At 37.9% G+C, this 26,887-nt stretch overlaps 5 protein-coding genes and 1 long non-coding RNA gene across 12 annotated transcripts; 3 read left to right on the top strand and 3 right to left on the bottom strand.

Annotated features, from left to right (window-relative positions):
- Nucleotides 1–485: 485 nt before the first annotated feature.
- On the top strand, nucleotides 486–9,178 carry LOC139811671 (uncharacterized). 2 transcript variants are annotated; one of them, XM_071775996.1, is made up of 15 exons: nucleotides 486–1,322; nucleotides 2,325–2,431; nucleotides 2,520–2,718; nucleotides 2,801–3,056; nucleotides 3,159–3,297; nucleotides 3,418–3,587; nucleotides 3,663–4,046; nucleotides 4,127–4,334; nucleotides 4,452–4,518; nucleotides 4,603–4,837; nucleotides 4,996–5,139; nucleotides 5,385–5,428; nucleotides 5,500–5,593; nucleotides 5,677–5,901; nucleotides 7,178–9,178. In XM_071775996.1, the coding sequence occupies exons 3-15, from the start codon at nucleotides 2,524–2,526 to the stop codon at nucleotides 7,864–7,866; spliced, it is 2,850 nt and encodes a 949-aa protein (XP_071632097.1). In that variant the 5' UTR covers nucleotides 486–1,322; nucleotides 2,325–2,431; nucleotides 2,520–2,523; the 3' UTR covers nucleotides 7,867–9,178. The 2 variants fall into 2 exon arrangements, with proteins under 2 accessions (XP_071632097.1, XP_071632096.1); XM_071775995.1 differs by having other exon boundaries at nucleotides 486–755.
- On the bottom strand, nucleotides 7,034–7,669 carry LOC139811680 (uncharacterized). The gene is made up of 2 exons (XR_011731704.1): nucleotides 7,529–7,669; nucleotides 7,034–7,387 (listed from the first exon to the last, which is right to left on the bottom strand). It is a non-coding gene; the product is annotated as an uncharacterized lncRNA (long non-coding RNA).
- A 552-nt stretch (nucleotides 9,179–9,730) lies between the features above and the next one.
- On the bottom strand, nucleotides 9,731–14,571 carry LOC139811674 (uncharacterized). Of its 4 annotated transcripts, none has more exons than XM_071776014.1 (4): nucleotides 14,395–14,571; nucleotides 13,118–13,219; nucleotides 11,924–12,540; nucleotides 9,731–11,751 (listed from the first exon to the last, which is right to left on the bottom strand). In XM_071776014.1, exons 1-3 carry the CDS (start codon nucleotides 14,449–14,451, stop codon nucleotides 11,956–11,958), a joined length of 744 nt encoding a protein of 247 aa, XP_071632115.1. In that variant the 5' UTR covers nucleotides 14,452–14,571; the 3' UTR covers nucleotides 9,731–11,751; nucleotides 11,924–11,955. The 4 variants fall into 4 exon arrangements, with proteins under 4 accessions (XP_071632115.1, XP_071632113.1, XP_071632112.1 ...); XM_071776012.1 differs by having other exon boundaries at nucleotides 13,118–13,225; nucleotides 14,395–14,568; XM_071776011.1 differs by having other exon boundaries at nucleotides 14,316–14,539.
- A 498-nt stretch (nucleotides 14,572–15,069) lies between these two features.
- Nucleotides 15,070–17,366, bottom strand: Cstf50 (cleavage stimulation factor subunit 1 Cst50). The gene is made up of 4 exons (XM_071775997.1): nucleotides 17,164–17,366; nucleotides 16,067–16,970; nucleotides 15,847–15,940; nucleotides 15,070–15,730 (listed from the first exon to the last, which is right to left on the bottom strand). Exons 1-4 carry the CDS (start codon nucleotides 17,232–17,234, stop codon nucleotides 15,486–15,488), a joined length of 1,314 nt encoding a protein of 437 aa, XP_071632098.1. The 5' UTR covers nucleotides 17,235–17,366; the 3' UTR covers nucleotides 15,070–15,485.
- A 49-nt stretch (nucleotides 17,367–17,415) lies between these two features.
- LOC139811677 (transmembrane protein 203-like) lies at nucleotides 17,416–19,011 on the top strand. Of its 3 annotated transcripts, none has more exons than XM_071776021.1 (3): nucleotides 17,416–17,730; nucleotides 17,851–18,019; nucleotides 18,204–18,418. In XM_071776021.1, exons 1-3 carry the CDS (start codon nucleotides 17,554–17,556, stop codon nucleotides 18,317–18,319), a joined length of 462 nt encoding a protein of 153 aa, XP_071632122.1. In that variant the 5' UTR covers nucleotides 17,416–17,553; the 3' UTR covers nucleotides 18,320–18,418. The 3 variants fall into 3 exon arrangements, with proteins under 3 accessions (XP_071632122.1, XP_071632124.1, XP_071632123.1); XM_071776023.1 differs by having other exon boundaries at nucleotides 17,851–18,015; XM_071776022.1 differs by lacking the exon at nucleotides 17,416–17,730 and having other exon boundaries at nucleotides 17,875–18,015; nucleotides 18,204–19,011.
- A 475-nt stretch (nucleotides 19,012–19,486) lies between these two features.
- LOC139811877 (uncharacterized) lies at nucleotides 19,487–26,704 on the top strand. The gene is made up of 9 exons (XM_071776318.1): nucleotides 19,487–20,244; nucleotides 20,598–20,814; nucleotides 20,894–21,104; nucleotides 21,183–21,447; nucleotides 21,555–21,716; nucleotides 21,798–22,406; nucleotides 22,543–22,958; nucleotides 23,095–23,302; nucleotides 23,415–26,704. Exons 1-9 carry the CDS (start codon nucleotides 20,217–20,219, stop codon nucleotides 23,642–23,644), a joined length of 2,346 nt encoding a protein of 781 aa, XP_071632419.1. The 5' UTR covers nucleotides 19,487–20,216; the 3' UTR covers nucleotides 23,645–26,704.
- The last annotated feature ends 183 nt before the right edge of the window (nucleotides 26,705–26,887 follow it).

Consider the following 26,887-nt stretch of genomic DNA (forward strand, 5'->3'; position numbering starts at 1 on the left):
GCTAAGATTTTTTACAATAATTTACAATTTAATGATCCGCAAAATCAAGATTGTAATGAACAGATAGCTTAATACAATAAATTTTAGAAATAATCAGTGTCGATTAAATACATATTAACTGTAAAAAAATTTAACAAAAAGTCGAGAAGAATCTTTTTTATTTCATGAAGATTTATTTTTAGATCCATCTACAATATCGCGATTTTTAAGCCCATAACAGCCCATAAAGGAACGTCCGTAGAGAATTAATATTTACATTAATTAACATAATTAAATGGCATTGGAATATTTGTAGACTTTGCGGAAATTAAAATCGCGATCTCATTAATGAGATAAGAGTTGAGCGTCGAATTGAAATTTGGCGCCTACTCACCTGCTCGGCCGGAAGCGGAAGTCGGAAAAGCGACTTGAAAATTGTGCGATTGGTTAGCGGCACCGGCGGCACGTGGCACGTGGCCAATCGTGTCACGAGTCACGACCAGACGCAGACGTATCAGACGTGTCTCTTGACTTTCGACCCTTCGCTGTTCAGTGTTCACCATCGAGAAAGGTCTCTTGACCTTTTCGATTCGAGAGTTGTCGATCTCCATGGGGGACTTCCCTTGGCGATGACCATGTCCGGCGCTTAACTTAAATTCGACGACGATATCTAAGATATCTTTATGTTCTGCCCGGCCCGGCGCCAATAAATCGAAGGAGAGAGATCGTCATCGATCGTCAACGTTGTTGTGTTGAACGGGATCGCCACACGCGCAGTAAGTAAAAGTGCGAATATCATTATTATCTACAATTATCTCGGCGATCTCGCTCGCTTCATCAGCAACGCGGAATCCAAAGCATCGCGAGCGAATTTTATCGTAAATGACATCCGATTGACGTCAACGACGTCAACGTCGTCAACGTCGTCATTGTCGTCATTGTCGTCATTGTCGTCATTGTCGTCATTGTCGTCAACGTCGATCGCGCGCGCGCGCGATACTTGCGCAACAGGGGCCCTATTCTCAAATCGTTTTCATGAAACTCGCATGCGAAATTCAATGCTTTTCAAATAGAAAGTCGCATACGAAAATCATTAGGGCAGGCTCGAGAATACGGTAGCATAAATTGGTGAACCCCGCGACGGGCGCGACGTAATCCAAGCGGAGGGTTTAGAGGGGGAAAAAGAGGAGAACAAAGTGGTGTGGTACCTGACCTACATCATCATACATCGCGTATCGGCGTGTGCTGCGTTTGCGTTTTTCAAAGTCAAATGGCCGTTGTTTCGTGAGGCTCGTGGACCGCGTGTGGGCGTTCTGCCGAGGGAGTGAGTGAAGAAGAGCAAGGTGAACATTTCTCCCTTTCCTTCCCGTTTCCTCGCGAGTCTTTTCCTTCGCGAGAGCCTTTCGTTCGGCTGTATCGCGAGAAAGTCTGGTCTCTGCTTTCCCGAAAAATGGATACCACGCGGGACCGACGGCGACGGTTTTTTTCCTCTTTCACTTTTCTTCGCAACTTTAGATCTCTTCTCTCGATCGACCTTGGATCTCTGCGGCGAAAACGCCGTAGGTCGAAGAAAATTGGCCGGACGATCTATTCTCCCGTGAAATGTCTTGCAGTTCGATTATCTATAAATCGATCCTTGTCTAATTTATCTGTTACCTTGCCGCGTCTTCCATCGTTATTCCTTCCATGATGCCTCGTTGTCCCTTAAGTCCCTCAGTCCCTGTGTCGTCATAACGCCTAATAACCGTGTTTTATTCTTATACAATTTTTCCAAAAGATTAATTGAAATTGATTTCCGCATATCTCGCGTACACTTTGGTGTGTATTGAAGACCGAATCTTCTTGAAAAGAACGATCTTTTTTCCTTAATTGTTCATGTAAGTCGTATTAAACAGTGTTTTCTAGACTGCAGGAGGTCTACTTTCGTTTCGACGAAATTTTGTGTTGTGTATTTTGTATGTTGCAGCATACGACATACATTTATAGGTAACCTGTATGGTCGTATGTAATTTATTTTGACGTTCAGGAATTTTTTTTCAATTTTCTATTCCTTAATTTTATATAACATAAATTTCTCATTTTAATATAAACCATGGAAACCTATATAAATAGTTGTTCTTTATCAATGGTCTTAGATGCTGCTAATTATATTTATCGATGTTCTTAGATACTGCTATTATACATTACTTTATTAACATTGATAGAAAGTAAATTAAACGTTATTAATCAAGTTTATTACTATAAATATAAGTAGAAAGGCTTAGTTCAAACCTTTATATTCGCGAGGTATCCATTTGTCAAAATTTACTTTTTTTGATCGTTTGTATTGTTATTCTTTTTTTTAGAAAATAAAAAGAGGTGGCTACTTGAATTAGGATACCCTGTGGATAGAGTATATCAAAGAAAAAGAATATTTGATAATATCTGACATTGTGAAAACAAATATAGGAAGGTAATATATGGAGATAATAAAAAAGTCTTACGCTTTGTCAGCTAGGTATACATATTTTTAGTAGTAAATTGAATGGTAACGTTGACAGAGAGATGTCGAAACGGATACAGGAGCCAGTGGACCAATGGCTGGCGAAGGAAGGTTATTTCAGGAAACCTACTCCCCGAGATCCGACCTGCTTGTTTAGGGCAATCAGCGAACAAGTGTATCATACCCAACATTATCATCTACGAGTAAGACAAGAATGCATCGAATTTATGAAGAAAAAGAGACACTTGTTCAGGGACGTAAGTATCTATATGATTGCCCATTTTTGTATCAAGAGAATTGGCGTTTACTTTTCTATTTTCTCTTTCTCTCTCTTCGTAGTCCGTACCCGTGTCATTTGATTACTATCTCAAAGAAATGCAGTGTTTCACGGAGTGGGGAGGCTTGAACGAAATTCATGCTATTTCTCTGCTGTATAAGAGAGACATAATCATATTCGTGGGAGAAAAGCAGATATGCGAAAATGTTACCAATAATGGGTTTAAGAAAGGCGTTATACTGCTTTGTCACACGGAGCCCAAGCAATATGAGCCTGTTTATCCGATGGCTTTTGTACAATCAGCCGCGTACTGTCAATGTACGTAGACATTTTCATTTTCTATTAATACGCACTGTGTCACGTCTAAAGACGAGTCTTTCAAAATTTTTTGTTATCTTTTTTATCTTCTTTTTTTTGTAGCTATTGTTTACGAAGTTGTATATAGGTATATGTATCAAATACCTAACATAAAGACTGTTGCGGATAGAATGCTACATAACCGAACCCCTGCGCTTAGACATGACAGATTTTTCCAGAAGGGAAATCTTGACATTAGGGAGTAAGTCATTTAATGAAGTCTCGATATATGCCACGTTTATTGCTGACGAAAATTAAACATTTGAGTTTTTAATTATTTAAAAATATAGATTGTTTCTAAAAATGAGGTATATTTCTGTAGGCAATTGATTGAAGATTTATACAAAAAGGTGAAAGATGAACATAGTGACACGGACGAAACGGAATCCGATTGGAAGGGAGCACCACCTATTCCTTATAAAGTTGCAAAAGCGCTGGCTCCTGATTATTATCGTAATATAGAGTTAGACATATGGCATGAATTGAAACGAGGTATAGGAATTTCTTTACTCTTCTTTTTCGAGCAAGACTAAAATACTTAAAATTAAAATTTGTTTGTATGCACAGAGGTAAAATCTGCAGGATGGAACAGATACAACAGTAATGAGCTTCAAATTGGCGGCAAATGTCTAATAGAAATTAGCATAAACGATCTCGAACAATGCGATAGAAATAACAATAAGAATTTGCGCGTTAATTTACCGGAATGTGGTACCAGCGAGACTAATAATAAAATTGAGCAACAAAAATTAAAGCAAGGGCCTCTTTGGCTTCACGGTTATATACAGGAAATGAGTACAGAAAAGGAGCCAGTTTTAGTCTTTATCAAAGATCTGGGAGAGAAAAAATTTGTCCCATATGATGCTCTCAAGCCATTACCTTCAGTAAAAAAAACTAGGCCGAAAAATTTTGTACCGATTAATAAAAACCACTCAGTTGCTTCAGATTCAAGTTAGTTTATTAAATTATTAAATGATGTTACTATCGTTATTTATTTACATATAATGGATCTTTATTTTGTATTTTATTAGCTCGACGATGGAAAAAGTCATATAATTCTTTCTCGCGAAAGCGAAAAGATACCATAACTATAAATGCCATAACTATAGAAGAAATACCAAATGATATAAACAAAAATGTATTAATGAATAACAATAATGATGGTAATAATAAGGTTGATAATGTTGATATCAACAAAACTAGTAAAACTGGCTCTGACGAACATCGCGATGAACTTTCGTATGTATTTATCAATATACATATATTATCTGCATTCTGTCTTTTATAAAAGATAGTATTGTTTCGCATTTTTTGTGATAAAAAAAAACTAAACTTTACAAATGTGTTGGTTTTTAGTAAAATAAACCGAAATCAAACATCAGAAAATCATTCTAGAGAAAATACTTCCAATCGTGCGACAAATGTAAGTAAAATTTTGTGACATTGTGTTCGAAATATTTAAATTATAAAAACGCTTTTCGCGTCTTTTTTTGTCTTTTGTTTGTAGGAAGAGGCTAATAGCTTACCTATGGCAACTACATTTGAGAATTCACAGTGCACAGTGTCGAGCAATGTAACGCAGGAAATAATGGAAGAACGCAAAAAACCTGATACAGTATTTAGAAGGGTGAACAATACTGCAAGAAATAAGACTGAAAAATCCAATAATTTTGGAAACAGTCTTCAGAATTCAAGATCGAAATCAAAAGTATTAAATGAGAGTTATTGCTCACCTTACAATGGTAATTCTAAATAACATCTCATATATTACAGTTGAAAATATTTATAAATTTTTTTTATATATTTGAAATTAAATTAATATACTGGCAATTGGATATGCAAGTCTTAATTTTTCTTTTGCAAAGATATCGGAATCTATATTGATCTGCTATTATATTAGTTGCAGGTAACTCGCAAATAAATATGTGTAGCAATCCAAATGTATCTTATGTTGCCCCAGATAACAGCAACGCATATCCCTATTATCCATATATGCCAGGAAATTTCCCGATAACTGGAGAACACAATCCTAATCAAATAGATTGTATGTATTTAATGACATTATATATATCATGATATCGATATTATATTGTGAACAAAATTATAATTATGAATTTTAATGTTACAGTAAAAGCGTGAAAATCAATAAATGTATACATTTATTGATTTCACGCTTTTACTGTGACATGTACATATATATATGTATGTACATATAATATATAAAATATGGTTATGCTTGCATATCACAATGTTCGCAAATAATATATTTTCTCTTACATTTCTTATTAGATTCATCAAATTTATTTTATAACTTACATCTGCTGCATTTGGAGGTATGTAGTAGACGGAAGAGTATAATTATAACTTATCATTAACCATTATATTAATGTAATTCTTCGCACAGGATACTTTCCGTACTTTAAATCCAACTTATTACGGACCGATAATGTATGGACCGAGTCAAGGCATACAATCTATAGGCGCACAATCGAATACTCGTATGAACAATAATTTATAACACAAAAATCCATGTAAAAGATTGGTAATGTGATCTATTTTAATAATTTTTGTAATTTTGTAGATGTCCCATATATGCAAGAGGAAATAGATCGTCTTGTTAATGACATGCAAAATTGTTCGTTAACATACAATGAGGGACCAAGTGCCAATGCTGAGAATCCCAAAGTTTTGCATATGAATAGTGTGCAAAATGCAAAACAGTCAAAACAAGGACCAAAAAATTTGAACGGGAAGGACTCCACGTATCAGATTCAGCAGAAAGGAAAACAAACTGGAACTGTTAAAGGTAATAATAATAATAAGATTTAATATGTCAATACTTTGAGGGAGTGAATATAGAGTTTAAAAAGGGATTGTTAAAATTTAAAGGAACACTCACTTTTATTGTCTCTCATAACGCGAGATAAAGTCCAAAGATTTAAGAAAAAAAGAAATATCAAAGTTCAAACTTAAAATCGAAATATTACACCTAGAGAAAAGAAGCAAGCCCAAATTCAGAACAGGAGATAGTAAGAAAAGCAAAATAAAACTATGTTAATTAGTAGTTCATAAAAATATAAATTAAATGAGCAAATAAATAATATAATTAAAACAACAAACGCTCAAAATAAAATTGTAGTAATTAAAATATGATTAAAACTTTTACTGGAAATTATCTAGACAAACAGGTGGTCCTGATGAGCAGGACTCGCAAACAAAGAACAAGACGGTATAGAAGAGACTAACTAATAACACATACGAATATCAAGGATGTATTTTTCACTCATAAATAACCGTTAAATGTCAGCATATTTATTTATATTTTGACATTACTGTTAATGTTTGGTGATAGTGTTCTTTGTGGTAAGAGATACCTTGCTTGTTATTAGTTTGTTTCGGTACAGTCTTGTTCTTCGTGTGTTTCTGATTATATGTTTAGATTATCTTGGGTAAGCCATAATTTTACTTTACTTCTAAATTTGAACGTTCGTTGTTTTAATTTTAATTATCTCATATCTGCTTTTGTTTATTTTATTATTTTTTAAATTATTATTTTATTAATTTATATAATCTACTCATAGTCTTTCCTTTTTCTCTATTATCTCTTGTTTTGAATTTCCAACTGTCTTGAATTTTTTCTAGGCAGACTACGATTTTGACTAAGAACTTAGATCTCTTTCATTTTTTTAATTACTAAATTACTCTATCTTGTGTTTTGAAAGGATTTTAAATGAGTGAATATTAAATCGAACTTAATGTGTGATAATATTTATTCGGAAACTTTGAGAGATTTTTAACCGGCATGATCTCTGTTCTATATAATTTTACAATATATAATTGTTCTAAATTGATTGCATATACATATTTTTATACGTGTGCATCCAACCGTTACGAATGAATTTGGAGGGTAAAATATGAATATGAAAACTCGACTAATATAACTAATATATTCTTTTATTGTACGTACATTTCTTTTTCTCAAGATCCGTTTGAGCTTTCTCAGCTTGACGGAAATCTGTGAAGCCTGTGAGAAAACAGTGTATTTTAAAATTAATAATAAAAAATCTCACTTTCTCTTGTAGTGAATAAGATGCGAAACCGCCAGCACAATCCTCGCGCAGCGGCATACTTGCAATACCCAGGTCAGCAGCAGTATGGTGCGCCGAATGGTTCCGTAAATTCGTATGACGCGCGAAGACACGATGTGCACATGCAACAATCGCAGCTGCAGCAGCAGCAGCAGCAGCAGCATCACTGGGATCCGATGTCGCATCAGATAGCGCCCATGGTAGCTAGCGCGGCAAACGGTTATGCACCGTCGCAGTATACAACATCGAGCCCGATATATCAATATCACGAGATTCCGCCGCACTACGCGAACGAGGGCAACTCGGGGGGTCCCCCGTACTACTTGGGAAACGGCAGTTACGTACCCGTGCCGTACTTATCATCTCAGCACGCCGACGCTGTTGAGACCGGAGCTGCCCCTCCATCGTACCCGCAGCATTACTATTCCACGACCGAAGCTTACCCGTCAGGTCACTCTCCAACGAACAGTCAATCGTTGATGTACTCGCAGCCGATGATGTATCCACAATCGATGCAGTATCACGCTGTACCGCCGCCATCGCCACACATGCAAGAACAATGGAGCTCGACGTTGGGGCCGCAGTCCTATATTCCTCAATGCGTAGTTCCGCCTCCAGGTCCGGCTCCGATCGTAGAACCGTCCCCTAACGGACAATGTACTATTCCGAAAGGTTCGCTTTAGATCACATATATTTTGAAGACTGAGGATAGTTATAAGATCGAATCTCTATTGCAGTAAAAGTTAAAAACAGTATTAATAGTTAATTCAATGTTCCATATACGTTGAAGTGAGATTCTGAAGACTGAGGGTAATTTATAAGACACGATATTCAATAAAAATTAGAATAATGATGGATTAAAAATAACGAGTAATAATTATAATAACCACAGAAAAGTTAAACATTTTGAAAGATTAATGTCCATTTCTATCAACGCAGGTTAATTTTGATCTTGGTTTAACTTACCTGTCATCTTTTCCTAGTTCTAAAAGTTAGAAAAGATAGAAAGTAAGTTAAACCGAGATTAGAAGTTAATCTACATTGGTAGAAATGGGCATTAGAGCAACTATATGGAGTAAAATATATAATTATTAACTACTTACGATTCTTGTTAGAAATCGTCGACGAGATCGTCTGCTGTGACTTTCCAAAGTTTCCTATCTCGTACAAAGCTCAAAGTAATGGTACAAAATGTTTAAGATGCAATCTATCACATCTTCGTGGGTTGTGTATGCAAACGAATTTAACGCGTCGTATTATAGATTAACGTAAGAGAGATGCAGTCTTATGACGCAGCTAATCTACTGTATCAATGTTTAAAAAATTTAAACTTGAGACACTTAAGACTTTTATAGAACTGAGTTTAAAAAAAAAGAACGAAAGATGTATACGAGACTGAATTTCGCCCAGAGTCTCAACTCTAGCGGATAATTTAATTAATGACAGTTTCTCCACTAAAAGAAAAGAAAAAATTACAGAGTAACATAATGAATAAACTAAATTCATAAACTATAATGACAATATTCCTGTTTTGCCTGTCTTCTTCGCAGAAATATTCCATATACGATTAACAATGTTTATCGGTATTTTAAATAATTGAAAAGTATTATTATTATTAATTACATATTTTTTAATAAGATACCGATAGACAAATATCGATAAACGTGAATATTATCTCTGAAGCAAAATGGGTATTCCTATTAGGATTATCTCAATCGATCCTATTAATAGTTATCAAATCTCGACTATTGTATCAAGCCTGATTCATTATTTTGCAAACTTAATTATTTCAAAAAAGTATCTGGGCGTAACCTATTTAGAATATTTAAGAATCAACATATAGCATAAGTTAAGATCTTGTAATCCATAATATTAAGTTTACTAAAAATATTAAGTTTACTAAAGTTTCTCAACATTTATACAACTTTTACTTAATATTAACCTTTATACAACTTTTGCTAAACCTTATGTGAATAAATAATGCAGAAAGATCAATCTTCTCGTTTTTTTTTCCTGCGTTTCTTCTAAATTAGGTATATACTTTTTCTTTGTACTGTAACATTGACCTTTTTGGCTTTGCTCCTGTTCTAAATAGGACAGAACCTAAAAAAATTTTTTTTTTAATTTAAATTAAGCTTCAGATTATTGGCGTAATGAGATTTTACTAATAAATCGTGACTGGGATTATATAGCAGATTCGTATGCCTTCATGAACTGTGACTTGATGAATAAACCAATGTGACCTTGACGTACATCAACGCGAGCGTGCCGACATTGGCTGAAAGTAGGAAAATTTCGAGAGCATCATGTGATCTTCGGAATCGGAATCGTTATGCAATTCATCTAAAAGGAAGCCATAAATTATCAAGGTTTTCTTAACACGATTTTCACGATGCTTACTGGAACAGAATCCACGTATCGTAGAATAGATAGAAACTACGTAAATATTATAAACTCATCGTTGCGCGCATCGTAGTTTTGAAACAAAAAAAAAATTTGGCATGGACAAACGTGATTCAGCGATTAATTATCAACGAAAATGGACACTTTCTTACATATGCATATATATATTTCATAGAAATTCTAATATCGAACCGTACAATAGTCTCTTCCATGTAAGATACATGCGAAAAAGAAAAATTACCTCTACGATACATCTTTAAAAGCGGTAAGGTAAGGTAAGGTTTACGTAAACTCACTATTACAGGGCTTGGGTTTTGATTTCAATCGCCGGAATTCTACGCTCGTATATCACACAACGTGCTAACGCTAGAGGCACTCTAAGAACTGAGATTTCACAAGGTAATCAAGAAAAGGTCCAGTGTGATACACGAAGCTTAATGTTAAACTATTTACACGTATATTACACTTGATCTTCACTATTTACAATCGAAAATCTCAGGTGGACATACTCGTGAATATTACCGATATGACAAAAGAGAAAGAAAAATGGAATGATAAGACCTATGTTCCTTCGTAACGTACAGTTCCGATAAACATCCTTCGGAGAAGTGCGACTTACAAGGAAATATTTATATTCTGTGCTATTATATACTTGGTGTATAGGCAAACCTATTTGGCATTAAAGGCCAGAAAATCCTTCAAGTTTTATCGCGTAATACATACTGTTGAATTTTCATTGCAAGATCCCCGCGTTTCTACGAGAATCCCTTTCTTTTCATTGCACACATTTACATAATAAAACATACTGTATTAGATACTTGTGTACTATTGGTGTCTCAAAGTGTGTGCGATTTCCTCTAGATATAATAAGTGCATCAATTGTATAATCTATCTGTACACTCGCAACACAGTTCAAATACATAATAATATTAACATATTTAATATTGGACTAATAAAAGCAGGGATGTGCTGTAAGATCTCGCAATAAAAAGTCATAATGACTTGGAGTGAATAAGACAATGAGAAATTTCCACTCAGTGATCAACAATTCTTTCGATTGCGCTTTAAAAAAAGCTCACTGCTGAAATGTTGGTTTGTTTATCGGCGAAAAAGTAAGGGTCGATTAAAAATTATTAGTAGACACTTATGCAAGGGGGGAAAACATAGATAACGCTGCAACGCGTATCTCAGAAATTTTATTTCCGCTTAATCCATGAAAAAGAGAAATCATTTCACCATAGTTCTCATATATTCCACTTCATTCAGTCACTATTTATATACGATAAAGGTATTACAGTAATTTGCTATGTACGAATTAATCTTTAGCTACTTCCACATCAGATCTGAATCGTAGTCATTATACTATAGGACCTGGATGTCAGCTCTGATTTGAAAACAACTTCTCTCTATATAAGTCCATATTAAATATATTTTACAATAATATTATCATTGTACATGAACAACGTATGCTCTACACCTCGCGTTGCTTATCGCTAATTAACCAGCGCAATGACAAGATTTTTATATTACTCGATAAACAGAATAAAATTTAAAATACATAAATACAATATACATGCTACATAGAACGCAATAAAGAAGTTTGTTAATCTGATTAAACAAAAATTAATCCGGCTTAATTAGCTTTACAGAGTTTGATACTCGAAGATATTAGTAATAATAGTAATAAGTAATAGTGATAATGCGGAAAAAAAAACAGGACAAAGATTAAAAAAAAAAAAAACTGTTTAAATAGTTGAAACTTTAGGATCAAATTACAACGACGATTCGAATTAACGCTAGATTAACGAGTTAGCTATCTCTTCCTAAATTATTATCTCCCCAGAATAATATTCCAGATTATAATCGTTCCAGACTGGAACTATCTTTTTCTGCGAAGATATAATATAGTATTATAACATAGGGGCAGAGACAGAAAATGAGTCAATCTCTAAATACTAATTCATACAGCCTAGCGTAGCATGTCCTGCGGCATTTTCGTTATGTTTTTCGGAAAGCTGCGTTGTCTACAGGGATAATGAGAAAATAAAAGCAGGACTCCGATGCGCTGGTTGAAGCAACGATCGACAAGAAGGTGTTAATTAGTTAAAATAGACGAGGGGGACTGGATTTGTGTGACCCCAATATGTGCGCCGCCTTGGTACCTCCTATAGTAAAACAAATCTCATGTTAATAACGTTCGCAGATTGCTTATTATATGCTAAGCGTAATTTCGAGTGAAATCGTTTGAAGCAATGATATTACGTTAACAGTCGTACATTTTAAGGGAAATATCGGTGATGTCGGTGATTTCAAAAGGATAGATTGTGAGATACTTACATAAAAGTAGTAGTAAAACAGGCGAAGGGAGGTTATTCCTTGTTTTCCTCAGTAGTAATAGTGTTGGAGGGATTTTGGGACTCCGATGAGGATAAAGGTGGCGCTTCCGCTGCTGTGTCCGTCGCATCTTGACTCGAGTCCGAGCTGTCCTTCACCTCCTCCTGCTTCTTTTCTTCGCTAGGAGCGGTGCTCTTAGCCTCGTCCACGTTCTCCGACTCCTCCGTCACCTTCTCATTCTTGGAATTCGCATCGGTCACTTTCTCAGCATCTTTACTGTCTTTACTGTCCGCGCCCTCCGCGTTTTTGTCTTCGTTCTGTATCGCCTTGCTCTCTTTCTCTTCCTTCTCTTCTTTCTCCTCGTCTACCTCCATCTTCGTAGACTCCTCTTCCGTGTGCTTTTCGCTTTTGTTGTTGGACGTTTCCTCGTCTGTGTTGTTTTCATTGTTCTTCTCCTGCCTCTTGGGACGCCCGCGCCCGCGACCGCCGCCACCTCGCGTCGATGTTTCCCTCTTCTCCTTCTTGGGTGGCGATGGCACTGGCGTTGTTGAAGTTAGGCCTCTGGCTGAGCTGCGAGTGCGTCTCCTGCCTTCTACCTCACCGACGGATTTGTTCATGCCCTGTAGTAATATAGCAAACGTTTATAAAACGAATGACCGAATGTATCTACGACAAAAAGAAATATAATTCAAGACACGTCAAATGATCTTTCCTTGAAAAGCGCAGTGCAACGAATCACGAATCGCAAGACGCGGATTTTTATGTACTCAATTTTGATCGTAGTTCTAATTTATTAATTAATTCTAATTAATTCTAATTAATATTGGTCGATTCCTAACATCGGATATAGCAATTTGTAATTGGCGCCTACGCAACGATTGATTCCTCGTGCTTCGCCGAGGGCGCTTATTTCCCTCCTTATCGTCCCCTCCCCGGCCAATCGACGTCCCCCACTCCCGACGCCGTATACGCCGTTCATGTAGGCTAGGCAGCAAGCGAAGCGACGACGGAGAGGCTAAAACGGAGGGAAATAACCGATGGCGAATGGCGAGGGGGGGGGGAGGGAGGGAAGGAGTCGAGGACCTTGACCAGCGGGACCTCGAGGAAGATTTTTGGGTCGTACGATAAGCCGGTTCGATCCGACGTGCAATGTTTTTCCTGCTCTAGATAATCGCGCGGCTCCGCCGCGAGACGCACCTTTAAGATTGCCTCGCCCTCCTGAGCGGTCCTCTCGAGAGTGGAGAGTCTCTTGGTGCCGCTTCGTTTGTTTTTCGTCGGGGTCGGTTTCTCCTCCGTCGACTGTTCCTGCAAAAATCAAGCTTCCTATTCATTCGCTCTCGCAACTCGCACACGAATACGTATTAATGTCGCGCGCGCGGTACACGGTCGCGGGGTACACGTACAGCCGCGCGCCCGCGCGCAGCGTCCGCGCGCGTGTGCGTGCACGTATCCATATTTCTCCGGGAGAGAGAAACGCACGTCCGTGTTCTTACGCAGCCGCAAGCGCGACGTCTCGAGACTCGGAGATTATTCCGAGGGAGTCGGGAGCCGCGCAGAAGGCGCGGACAACGGGCGCACGGCACCACGCGACATGACACGATAAGTCACGACGCTCGAGCGCGATAAGATTATCGAGGGGACCGTTGAACCGCGGGGCCGGCCCGCGGCCGAGGCCAATGTCTCGTTCAAGTTTCCCGCCATTTTGCCGTGCGCCCGCCCGTGCCGTCGCCAACGTCTACGCCTCGCGCGCGACTCCCGCCCGGTCGTTGACGGCGGGGTCGGCGGGGCGGCGTGTGGCGTCTCGCGGACATGGACGCGACGTCGCCTGCCGACGACGACCGTCGCGCGGCACGTCGCCGCGGCCACGTTCCTGGCTTGACGCCGCTCGCCACGGTGATTTCCCGCCTTTTCGCGCGGCGCCGAGATGTACGGCGTGCGAGCGACCGGGTACGAGAGAGACGGACAGAGAGAGCCATGAGAGGAGAGCGGCGGCGAGCGGGGCGAGCCTCCCCCCGACCGCGAGAAGCTCGCGCCTCACGCGATAAGAAAACATCCACCATCTTTGGCGACGACGGGAGAGGATGTGCGTACATACGTACGGCGCAGCCACGAGAAATCTCGCCGGATGGAAGGATGGAAGAATGGAAGGCAGGACGGGCGAGCGAGCGGCGCGGCCGGTCGGTGTCGGTCGGTCGGTCGGCGGTCGGCGCGCGGCGCCGTCGCCCGACGCGCGGACCGCCACATGGCGCGGCCGCGTCGCGTACGACGCGTCGCGGCGAAGGCGCGTCGGCGTCCACGGCGTCCAAGGTCCCCGGGAGTACGCGCGGTACCGACGTACGAGCGTCTCCGCGGCCAGCGATAATCGCGAGGGGGGAGAGGGGGCCTCACCGCTCACCGCCGCTCGCACACGCCGCTCACGGCATGAAAACTCGGCTTGACGAAGGTGTTTCTGACGTGCCCGCCGGCCCGCATACCTTGGACGCATCCTCGACGTTGTTGTCGCTCTTGGTCTCCGTCTTGGCGTCGGACATCTCTTCGCGTGCGAATCACTCAAAAACACTGGGAAATCCACGATTCCACGGCGAGAATTCGCGCTGCGCCCGGTCGCACTGTTTATACGATAAGGAAAGATGGCGGTTAGCGTGGGTCACGTGACACCTCGTCAAACCTCAGAGCGGGAGTTCGGCGCGCCGCCCCGCGCCGCCGCGGCCAACTACGCGCGTAGCGACGCATACGCGACGCGACCCCGACACATTCTCCCCGGCGATATTCTACGCTGCGTCTCGTCGATATCTTCTTTCTTTCTTCTTTTTTTTTTTTTATTATTCTAAAAGGACGAGGCTCGTTCGCGTCAGCAGCAACGCAAGAGTCTACGTACCCTGCGATATCGTGTACAATAAAATAAAATCAAACGTGTAATTCCCTACACATCTTTTTTTTTTATATTTCGCGTTGTAACATGAGCAACGTTCTCTTACAATAATTAAAAGATGCAGTATAGAATATCGCCGCAGAATTTCTCGTTTCGTCGAAGGCCTCTCGTCAGAGCAATTTCGAAAATATTTTTACAAGCGCGCATTAAATTGAATTGTAATTTATCGCGTACTTATTTTACCCACCTACCTTGGTAAAAAAAACTATGTGGCATATTCGCGTGTCGTTCAATCAGCCAATTTATAGAATTATAAGATAGTCGTTTCAGGATTTTTTAATTATGTACACTGTGCTTTGAAATAAAGATGAAGAGCTTTTTTGCGCTTGTTCGCTCATTGTGAAAACATGAAAAGGTTGAAATTACTCTAAAAATCATACATATATTATACATATTTGTGGTCTAACACAAATAAAATAAAATATGCAAAGTTCGCCACTTAGAATCTAATTAAAATAGAAACTTTGTATAAATACGTAATACCTATTTTTTTCGTTTTCTTCCTCGTAATTATACCAATGTATCCGATCTTAAATGTCTTTTAATCTACGCGTACTCCGCATTCTGTAAAATGGATATTATCAGAAAGACCGTTTCGCGGTTTCGGTGTCCTTTTAACTGTCGCGAGTCGTTTTAATGCGTTGGCATTCTTCGGAACCAGAATCGTGCCCTGAAATCGTCGCTGCATGTCAAAAATGCAGGAGCGGTTGGTGAATGCACGATCATCCTCACAGGACCGTTGTGACCCAATGACAGCAACTGTTTTCGCGATGCATTACGAGAATTCCATGCGCACAACGAGGTGGTGGCTTCGTCGGGAAACATTACGTAATCCTCGGTGTGATTAAAAATAGCCTGTGCCTTGTGCTCCTGTTTACCTGTGGAAAACGACACTCGTTAATCGTATATTCGCGATTATATTATCGTAAAATTAATTAGGCATACTGCACCAAGCTTATTCCAAGTATGTCTAAACGCATTTGTAGTCTTTTACCTGTAGTTCCGGCACCTGTATACGCTATTAGACATCTGCTAGTAGATAATTCCCATAACTTTATCAAGGAATCTTTCCCTGAGGACAGTAAATACTGGAATCCAAAATTATACGATTACTCAATACGACTTACAATTAGATGTAAGTCAATAATTTTCCACGATAACTTAACGTGTTCTTTAACATAAATCTTGCGCAACGTTACCGTCAGAATTACTACCTTGCCATTCCTCGTGAAGATCACCGAGCATACTTCATAACCGTCGTGCGCCTTTGCGAATGTGTTGACACACCGACTCGACACGCCGTCCCAGAGTTTGATGCTACCATCCTTTCCCGCCGATGCGTAAGTCTTCGCGTCCGGCGAATACTTGATGCTCGTTATCCCGGCCGTATGCTGGTGACTCGGGATACTGCACACGAAGCACTGTGCGGTGTTTACGTCGTACAATCTAACTACCGGATGATTAGTCCCGACTATGAGAAAATCTCCGGTTGGATGGAAAGACAGGCATCGAATTTGATCCGCGTCCGTGATGGTTCTGAATGCCTTCTTGACGCTAGCTTTACTAAAATCAAACAATTTTACAGAGAAGTCGCGACTGCCGGACACAAGTATAGGTTCCCTGGGATGAAACTCCAAACACGTCACTTCCTCCAAGTGATCGTATAAAGTTCTTATAACCGGATGGCCACCAGTTTGATCTCCAGGTGTGATTTCTTCCGGCGCAGATTTAGCCAGCATTCGGTCCACATCTAAGATCTTGATCGAGGCATCTACGGAGCCAGTGGCGATCAATTGACCGTCCGACGAGAAAGCTCCAGCTCTGCAGTTTCCTTTGTGGGACGTGACATATGCCGTTTCGTATTGCGCTGGCTCTGGAGCTTGAGTCAGAGTTTCCGTTTCGAATTCCAGATCCAGTCCGGGACCTAAAGTGTTGTCGAAGCTCGACGCAAACGTGGACACATTGGTGCTATTTTCCTTCTTGCAACGATCCGGCTCGTGGGCAGCGCCGATCAACATCAAATGGAGCAGTCGATCCGAGGGTGGGCATGGCGGTTCAGCCTGTATCATGTTGGATAGCTGCACGGCTAGTGTTTGGTGACCATCGTAGAACAGCTGACTGAAATATTCAACACGAACTGACTTGACAATCCATCGCGCACATCCCATTTTTCTTATCCGTGACGAAGCTACAATTGTAGATTACATCTACGATCGAGCGCTTACGCAGAAATCGCGCTTCGTACGAGAATACTAACGGCGAAGGTACGAAATTCAAGGGATCGCGTGCGAAAGAAACGATTATCAACAACCTGATCATCAATCTGTAGAGAAGCTCTCTGCTCTTTATGATGTTCTTCGGGTCTGCCTCGGGTTCCTTCATCGCGCTCTGGCTCGTCGTGTTTCCCGGGGGTGACTGAATGTTGCCAAGTTTTACCGGAACCGTCGAAAGCACCGTAAACCGCCCATCAATCGATGACTCCGGTCCTTTTTGCAGGTTATGTCGCGTTGTTGTCACTGACCCGTTTGATCACGTTTACGCTCGTGCTCCTGCATCGTCTGCGTTTGGATTGGTGTGGATCGGCGGTTCCGGCGGTCGCGGCCAATCGGTGCGCGCCGTTAACAGCGAGAGCTCCACGTGACACGGCACGCGTTGACGCGTGCCGCGAGGACTGAGGAGCGAGGAGGCGAGCAACGCTAGAATGGCCACGGTGGACAGCAATCCGGAGTTAAATGAGACCCTCTCCGGGCAGAAGGGCGCATGCCGCAAAAACGACAAGTTGCCGTTGGACGCGAAGCACGCTCTGCGAAAGCGGCAGCCCTTCAAGTTCAGTAGAAGCGACAGAGATATCTATGTGAATAACAAGACTCCTTTCAAGGTACCTCGCATCTGGGAATCATAACCTTCCCGGTCGTTGCAACACTTCTGTGAAACGAATACATATCTGTTTGTTACTTCGTCGTCATCCTTTCTTAAGCGTTTGCAAATTTTTTTCAAGGGACAATTGTACAAATGTGAGAAACTGTTCGATAAAGGCGCGTCTGAACTGGTCATCCATGGTCTTGGTGCTGCTGTGTGCAAAGCAGCCAGCTTGGCTCTGCGATTGAAGGAAATTCATCATGAGACTTTAGATCTTGATATTAAAACATCTACCGTCGATTTAGTAGGTATGTATACCTTTTTTCGATGGCTGGGTTCGTCTTGACGTTTTCAGCATCATTCTATCTTTGTTGCACATCGAACATCAAACGAAGATAGAGCGATGCTTTCAGCGCTGAAAGCGTCAAGACGAACGCAGCCTATGCATAATCAAACTGATACAAAGTTCTAGGGATATCTTGTTGATTGCAGATAATCTAGAGGCATTAACCGACAATGTGGACGACGAGATAAACAACAGGCAAAACTCTGCTATACACATACGCATTGTTAGGAGAGTGCCAGTGGCTGTGCTGAGATCTAAATAGAGACAAACTATTGAGACTCTGCAAAACGATATATTTGAGTCATAACAGTGTACATAATAGTGTGAATGGATTTATTAGATAAATCACTATTCCAATATAGCTGGTACAAAACTGTATAATTTTTTACAATGATCTTCTCTTTGAACGAATTGGTTCACTGGCTAGGTTTAACAATCTTTGAGATATGGATAAACTTGGTTGCCTTAACGTTCTTCACTGTACTGCTAGCTCTAAAATTAGATGAAAATTACTTTTTGGGGCCATCAGGATGGTGGGAAGTTTTTTCGCCTCTCTTTATAGCCGATGGCTTGAATACATACTTTTGCGCAATTATATTCATAAGAATGTACATGGAAGGAATGATCAGGGTGGGGATCTTGCGTGCGTTATGGAGTCAAATATCATTACTATTAGTCTTTGTCTTTAAGTATCTTCTATGTAAAAAGCTCTCTGGACAAAGCACATTGGAGTATTCAGAAGTTTTGAGTCCTGTATTCATCCTCCTGCAACTGATCGCCGTCAGAGCTTGTCAGTTACATTGAGAGGAAACAGAAGAACTTCCTGCATGAGCGGTACTACTTCCAAAGCATCCGTCATATGTGAGAACATACGTTATGTACTATATGAATACACTTGTATATACTACATTTTGTCAGATTCATTATTTAGATTAAATTATTTAAAGCATTTTATCCCTTTGTAATATTACTTTATATTTTTATTCCTGCTATTTAACATTATGTAAGTTGTCTTTAAGTAAAAATCAATATAAATTTAATAAATAGAAGTCTTTTTAAAAGAATAATAAATATATATATGATACAAAAGTGTTAATTAGATTGATGATAAAGTAATGTATCGATAAATAATATATTTTTTCTATATTAATGCTTTATTAATATTTATAACTATTATATAAATTTATTGATATAAATTTTTATTTTATAATATATTAGGTTAACTTTAAGAAAAGATATATAAAAACTTTTTCTAAAATAATATTCCTGTTATTATTTTAAATTTTATTATATATTGTGCTGGATGATTCTCAAATTTCTTATTTAATTTCCGAATTATTTACAAGATTTCGATATTTAGGGTAATTAAGAATGAATCATGGAATATTTGGAAACAATAAGTATTTATTATCTGTGTTGGAAATTAATAACTTAACTTGATATATTGATATAATATGATATCTCATAATAATTCCAATTTTATTCAATATATTAATATGTAATATTAACGCAAAAATAATATTTATATATAATTCGTTTCTATAAAATTAATTAACTTAAAACTCACATAATGATTACTATTTACGAAGAGAATTAATTATCTTAAAGAAAAAAATTGATATTAGAAATCGATTTTTCTAAAGTTATGATTTTACAGAGCACGGTTTGCTTGAAATATTCACAAGAGTTCAATATTTAATACGTTATCGAACTATTTTTAACCACTTTGCCTTCCGATATCCCTTTACGCAACGTTCGGAATTTATGTTTCTTAGAGAATGTAATCGATAGAAACTAAGACAGAAGTTTCCTTTTACAAAAATAACAGGCCTGTGAATCATAACATAACATAGACCGATAAATTTAACACTGCTCTATTTAAACTCTAAAGATAAACAACTGACCAGCAAGCCAGGTGCTTTATGTGGGCATGTGTGCCCCCTCCAATCCTCTTCAGCTAAGATCAATAATCCTAACTGAAGGGAGACAGTGGTTGTATTCAGTGAGAAGGGGTGCGTGAATCGAGTCATTCTATAGGTAAAGCCTGTTGCTGCTACCACATTTCACAAGTTCGCAGAACGTGCTACATTAACTGTCTATCATAAGACTGACTGCCAATTACTAGATTCAGTGATGTGCTGTGGACATATCGAGGGATTATGGATGGGCTGGATAATTGGACTCATGGTCAGTTTTTTACCATTTATCTTAATTTTTAATATACATAGGATGACGACAAGGGCCATTTTTGTATATAAAATGTTCGACATACTGAAATGATGGTGCGTCAAATCAAGCACAGCATATTTCCTATTGAACTGAAGCTTGGGAAGCTATGTTAATTCAAGCAATAAATTATAAATTATGTAGAATAATATTACGGCATAAATTATGTTGTTATGTTTTGTATTATGTAAACTCTTTATAGAGTGAGTGTTCTACCTATACTGACCTATATATGTGTGTGTATGTATATATATGTACATATGTATATACATACATGCATCATTCTATTTTTAATTCGATGTTTTTATCATTAGGTATAAACGTAACAACCCCAGTATCTGTCCCAGGGCAGAACTGTGTATCATCAAATTCATCAAACTCTGCGTTCCTAGACAAATCACTGGTCACTGCACCGTCGTGGAGTGCGATACAACAAGACATAAGATGGGCGTTTCTACTACATGCATACAGCTTTGCATGCCTCTTCTTTGTACTAGGGTTTTACACATTCTTCTCTATTCTAAATTTAAGGTTCGTATCGCTATATGTGCATTAATGATATGCATCGACGAAAGTTTACATCTTCGCACACTTAATTGTTCTTCTTTAGATCTCTCATATCAACCAGGCCGTTTATGACCACGATTAATATATTCTTATGTTTACTCGGGGCATCGAGAGCCGCTTCCTTGTTCATAGACGCGTACAATCTTAAGGAAATTCTGCCCAAAGTCATTGGCTCAATTATATGGGACATTGGATATCCATGCATTACGTCTGCTTTTTGTCTGATACAACTGGCTTTCTTGCAACTGACGAAGGTGTTTACTGCTTAAACTGAATAATTAATGGGTTTTAGTTGAGTGCATTGCTATATCTTTTATATGATCAACTTCCAGCTGAAATTTGGTCCAGAGAAGATACAGAAGGAATCCTGCCTCAGTCTCATTATAACAGCACACTTCTTCTTCATAATCGCCAGCGATATTGTTCTGTCCTCCCACAATTGCTACATGGCAAAATATATGGTCCAAGCGGCATTTCTCGTCTGGAGTATTCTTTTGTACCTCGCATTCCTACACGCGGCTCACAAAGTTGATCATTTGCTCCAAACTATGCCAAGTAGCATGTTGACGCGGGACAATTCCAATGCACATCAGAAAGGTCAGTTATTGATTGTCTGTTTATAAGTCAATTTTTATTCTTTTAAAATTGTTACTTTTCTTCGTTTGTTTCGGAATTGTACACAAGAATTTACTTCTGTAACTCAGGTATCATGCAACTCGCGATGTTGGCACCGTATAGCAATCTGGCGACTTCGGTCGCTGCCGCGCTGGTACCTACTTTACTTGGCCCAGTTAAGATGAAGAACCCGGAAGAAAGTGCGCCTGTAAACGTGAATAAAACTGCAGAGGAAGCACCCGTGGAAGGAGGTAATACGCAGCAAACATTATTTTATCATAAATCGTCCAGAAACGTGTGTAAATATATTTCTCATTGAGATCTGATTTTAGAGTCGCGAGTCACAATTATCGCTAAGGTATGCAAGATAGAGGGACCAGCGCAAAAGGAAGTACACAATGCTACGATACCTACGTGCACCGCACAATCACCGTTGCAGGAACACAAGTCCTCAGTACCAGAAGTCTACGTTAGACCACCCACCCCTACTCCGTCGACCGCTAATCTGCCGATTATAACCGTGTCCAGCCCGAGTCGTAGAAGCTCCATGGCCTCCATGGTCAGCCGACGAGGCAGCGACACGTCCACCAAATCCTCGCGCAGAAATTCGGAATGTAGCGTTCGATTTGTAAACGAGGATGATGCGACGGAATGCAAACGTACGACGGAAGGTAGTCCCAGATCCTTGCCGAGGATGCGAGAGGAGTTTGAGAGGAGTCGCTCACCTGAGAGCCCACGACGATACTCGGAGAATATCACGCCGACAGGCAGCACTCGGGAACTGAGACGATGTTCCGACTTTACTCACGAGAAGAATCGTGGCTCGCAATTCGCAACCAAGCTCAGGAGGAATAGCGATTTCGGTAACAGAACGCCCAAAAGAATGTTGCCGCCTGACGAATATCCTAGATTGCCCAAAGTTCTGGATCTTAGCCCCACAGGTAAAAAAAAAATCTGATTTGTACAAACGAGCAATCTTTAAAAAAAAAAAAAAAAACATTTTAGTCTACCGTCCTCCTCTTTGGACATTATATTTTTTGTTTCATCTCATTCTCATATTGCTTAACAATGTTTCAGAATCAAGGCGCAATTCCGATATTGGTACTTTCATCCCGTCACCCAGACCCGATTCGCGTAGAAATTCTGAGAGTTCCTATCGACGCAATTCCGAGTTCGTTCATATTAAGCCGTTAATGATAAATCGTCGAAGTAGCGATATCAGTATCAGAACTCTAGACAGGAGTCCCACACACTTTCAGAGTATAGTACCTATTAAGCCGGAGGTGCAGGAGAAATCTGAATCAGATTCAGATCATCCTGATTGCAGCGAGAAAGCGGCACTGATGACTGAAAAGTCAAAGAGCAAAGACGAAGAGCCGAAAGTGCGCAAAAAGAATTTGTCATGGAACGACAAAAATATTGAAGACCCAGAGGATATCACGCCGGAGACTAACTTGCTTCCCGAAAATACGCCTGTTGAAGCAAGAATTATGGTACGTAGTGCTTATTATATCGTTAAATCCACAAATACAGACGCAAATCTCTGAAATATCATATTTTAAATGACGTTCTTTTAGATCCCTAGAACTTTTGTATTGTTTAAGAACTGTATGACCACGCTATTTCTAGGGCACGGACTTCACCCTTCATTCGATACTGAATCACATCGCGTACGTGAATCGAGCGAAATCCGATACACCGCTGCATATACCGGAAGCGGATACCGCAATTGCCAGGAAATCTCAGATGCAAAAAGTATTAAATGTTACGCGCGCTACTGCGATTTTAGGGATCCTCCTATGCGTCACGGATGCCTTTCGTATTTTTGGACCATATGGTATTTACAATAGTGTAACAATAAATGATTTTTTAAATATAATATATAAAATTAAATTTTTTTTGTAAAACAATATGTGTGTGTGTAGAATAACGTTAATCGATTTTTTTAGGACTCGTTGCTGAAACTGTACCATACGGTACGGAACCAGAACCGACGCAGTTTCCCAAGCCGCGGCCGTGGCTGCTGTATCAAACGATACTCAGGATATTTGAATTTGTGATGGGCTGCGCCATGGCGAATATAACTAAACAGCCATCAGTAAGTCCGCGACATCAGTATCTGAGTAATTATCCTAATTATTCCCCGCGCGTAAATCGAGGTAATAATCCTTATATATAAAGCAATAGTTTATCTAAGCGTAATTATAATCCAAAAACCAAGATGCCAAATGAAAATTTTTCTTAATTTTTTAAATGAAATCTTGATATTACTCTTTCAAGACTAATGTCTTTTATAATGACTCTGTGATTATTTTCAGTAATCGATTTTACAAACGTATACATATATGACTCAGTATTTTCAACAATTTATGTTTGTTGCTTTCCTCAATGCTCGTAAAAATTTATTTTTATTGAAAAAAGGAATTATACAAAATTAAATACTTATTTAATACATAGTTAATTAAATATGTAGTTTTAATCATGAATTGATAACAATTTCTATCGAAAATGCATGCAGTGTGCAAAGGCATCGTAATATCCAATTTTTTTAAAGTTGAAATTTTTAACATTCAAAAAAGTAATTTAAAACAGATTTAAAAACAAATTAAAACAGATTTAAAAATTTTAATAATTTTTAAAATTGCAATTCTTGGAGTTTTATACAACTTCCTATCTGCTCATATTCTCCTAATATCGATAATTTTTATTATCGATTTTTGAGATTTAAAATTTCTGATGTTTAAAACCTTAAATTAATAATTTCAAGAATTTTTGGAAATTTTATTCTCGGAATTTTAATGCAACCTTTTTGTTGATTATGTATTCTCACTCAATTTTTGAAGAATCGAAATTTTTGTCGGTGGCTGATGTAAATAACTAAAGTTACCGACGCATCCGACGGTCGGTAAAGTTACAACCTATTTTTTCGACTATACTAATTTTTGGCATTATTTAACAATTCTACCGACATCAATTTTTTTATTTTTAAAAAATCAAGAAAGTATCAGAAGAACATAATCAGTCAAGAAGTAGCGGTAATTAAAATTCTAAGACTGGAGAATTTCGGGAAACTTGAACCGCGAAAAATTAAAATTTCAAAAATTGACAAAACATTACGAGAATATAACCAGATAGGAGATTGTGCACTAGTACGTGATAAAAATAAGAAAGACGGAGTCTCAAAACATTTGGCTATATACGAAAACATAGCAATAGACGAGCATAACATTCTAAACATGAAATAAATGTTTAGACAGCATCTAATAACAAATGCAATAGTCACGTAGCATTTTCTAAAAATCACTTTTTATGCCAAGTGTTCATTCGAAGCACATACTCACAAAAACAGATATCTATTTTTTAAATTAGATTATAGTTTCCCCGATGAATTAATTTAATGACATTCACTGTGTTCTCAGAAAGATATATATATTTTTTTGCTGTTAAACAAATATATACATATATATATGTATATATCATTTTTTAACTTCTATATAAAATTTGAAAGGATATTTTCGAAATAAAAGAAAGAAAAGAAAGGAAACAGGCTGTATATAAACAAAGACGTTAAAATAGTAGGTGACTTTTATCGATAATACATAAAATAACGCGTTTTTACTGTGTGTCAACCGCACCAATGCTTAGAAGTAAAAGTACGAACCCAAACTCTCAAAGTGCCCTACTACTAAATGTTCAACAAAATTACAACAATGATACATAAATAATACATAAATGACTTATCTGCAAGTTGAATTTGTAACAGTGTTGTGATCCTACATGTGATATATCATATTTATGTGTTTAGAATAGGAGGCCATTTTACGCTTATGTAAGCTTAAATAACACTATATTCCGTGAGATAAAAGACTGTAAAAGTGAGTTTATGATAAAAACAGAGCTATATCATAGCTTTGTTGCAATTGTATACAATAATTTATCATACCTTCAATATCTTATATAATTAGGGTACCTAATATTTTATTGTGTTCACGCATCTGTCTATATATTTTAATTTATAATTTTATAATTTTTTTTATTTTTACAAAATTACAGCTAAAATTATATCGTGTGTATTGGTACTGCGCACACCGTAATATTTTATTTGTTGTGTGCGGTATTAGATATTTTTGCATCTTTTTTATTTCTCTTTCGTACAAGCGTATATATCCAGTAATGTTAACTTACTATTTATGTATTATATTCTGTTTACCTCACTCATAAAACCAAATATAGAACAAGTGAGAATTCTAGTAGTATTAGTAATACTTACAGGAGCATAAAAGGTCTCAGAGAATAAATATCTGTTTGAAATTTATAGTATGAAAAGTAGCGATATAAAATATAACATTGATGTTTCATGTGCCAAATACTCGTGTTAACTATTTTAAATGTTTACAAGAGATACAAAGTCTTATTATCCTAACAAGAACTCTTCTACAAAACTATATACATAGATATAGATAAATATTTATATACGATTGGATGTACAATAACAAATAACTGTCGTTTTAATCAAATCGATAAGAATTCCGAAATTATCATATATACATATATAAATTGATATTTTTACTGATGCAAAATGATAATATCGCAGATTCAATAGTTATATATAAAACAAATATAAGATATATTTGTTTAAGATTAAAGTTTTCAATAGAAGCTCTCTATATAGCTCAATGGAAGCTCTCTATTGTTCTATATCTGAATTAAAAATAATTTCTTAACATGACTATTTGGTCGTTAAATATATGTACAATAAAGTTGTGAGTTACGATAAATATTACATATATTTAATCAAGATTGATTGCGCCATAACTGTTATTAATAAATTATAAAAAAATATCTGAAGATCTTGAAAACATTTTCAAATAATCTCAAAAGCCCAAAAGATATAGTCTATATCTCATATAGCACCTATAAAGCACTGACTTTCTTAGCAATATAGTTCTGACCAAGCAAAAAAAAATATTACTTAGAATAAATTTTTTTATCCTATCATTTAATTTTTAGATACTTTGTATATCTGTATTATGTCCGTGATAAGAATTTGTCTTGTAGTGATGTAGTTAAAAGCAGTATAAAATTCGCTATTATTTATATTGCTTTATCATATTAGTCTCTTTATTAATTAGAATCATCATATTGTTATGTTTAAGAGATATCAATATAATCAACAACTATGTAAAAGGTTTATTGAGAAAAAAGAATTGTGTAGAAATAAAGATGAAGAAAAATTGAATTACGACCATACTTTTCCTGTATATTTCGAATTTATACAAAAACTCCTCTATAATCATACTTAATAGATTAATCGCGAAATCTATTTCGGATTAAATAAAAGCGTTGTGGAATTTAAAGATCGATCTTATGACATATAACTTTGGAATAAAGGAAGAACAGCATCTTTTAGCGACAAAAAATG

The sequence above is a fragment of the Temnothorax longispinosus genome, chromosome 4, assembly GCF_030848805.1.
Source record: "Temnothorax longispinosus isolate EJ_2023e chromosome 4, Tlon_JGU_v1, whole genome shotgun sequence".
NCBI lineage: Eukaryota > Metazoa > Arthropoda > Insecta > Hymenoptera > Formicidae > Temnothorax > Temnothorax longispinosus.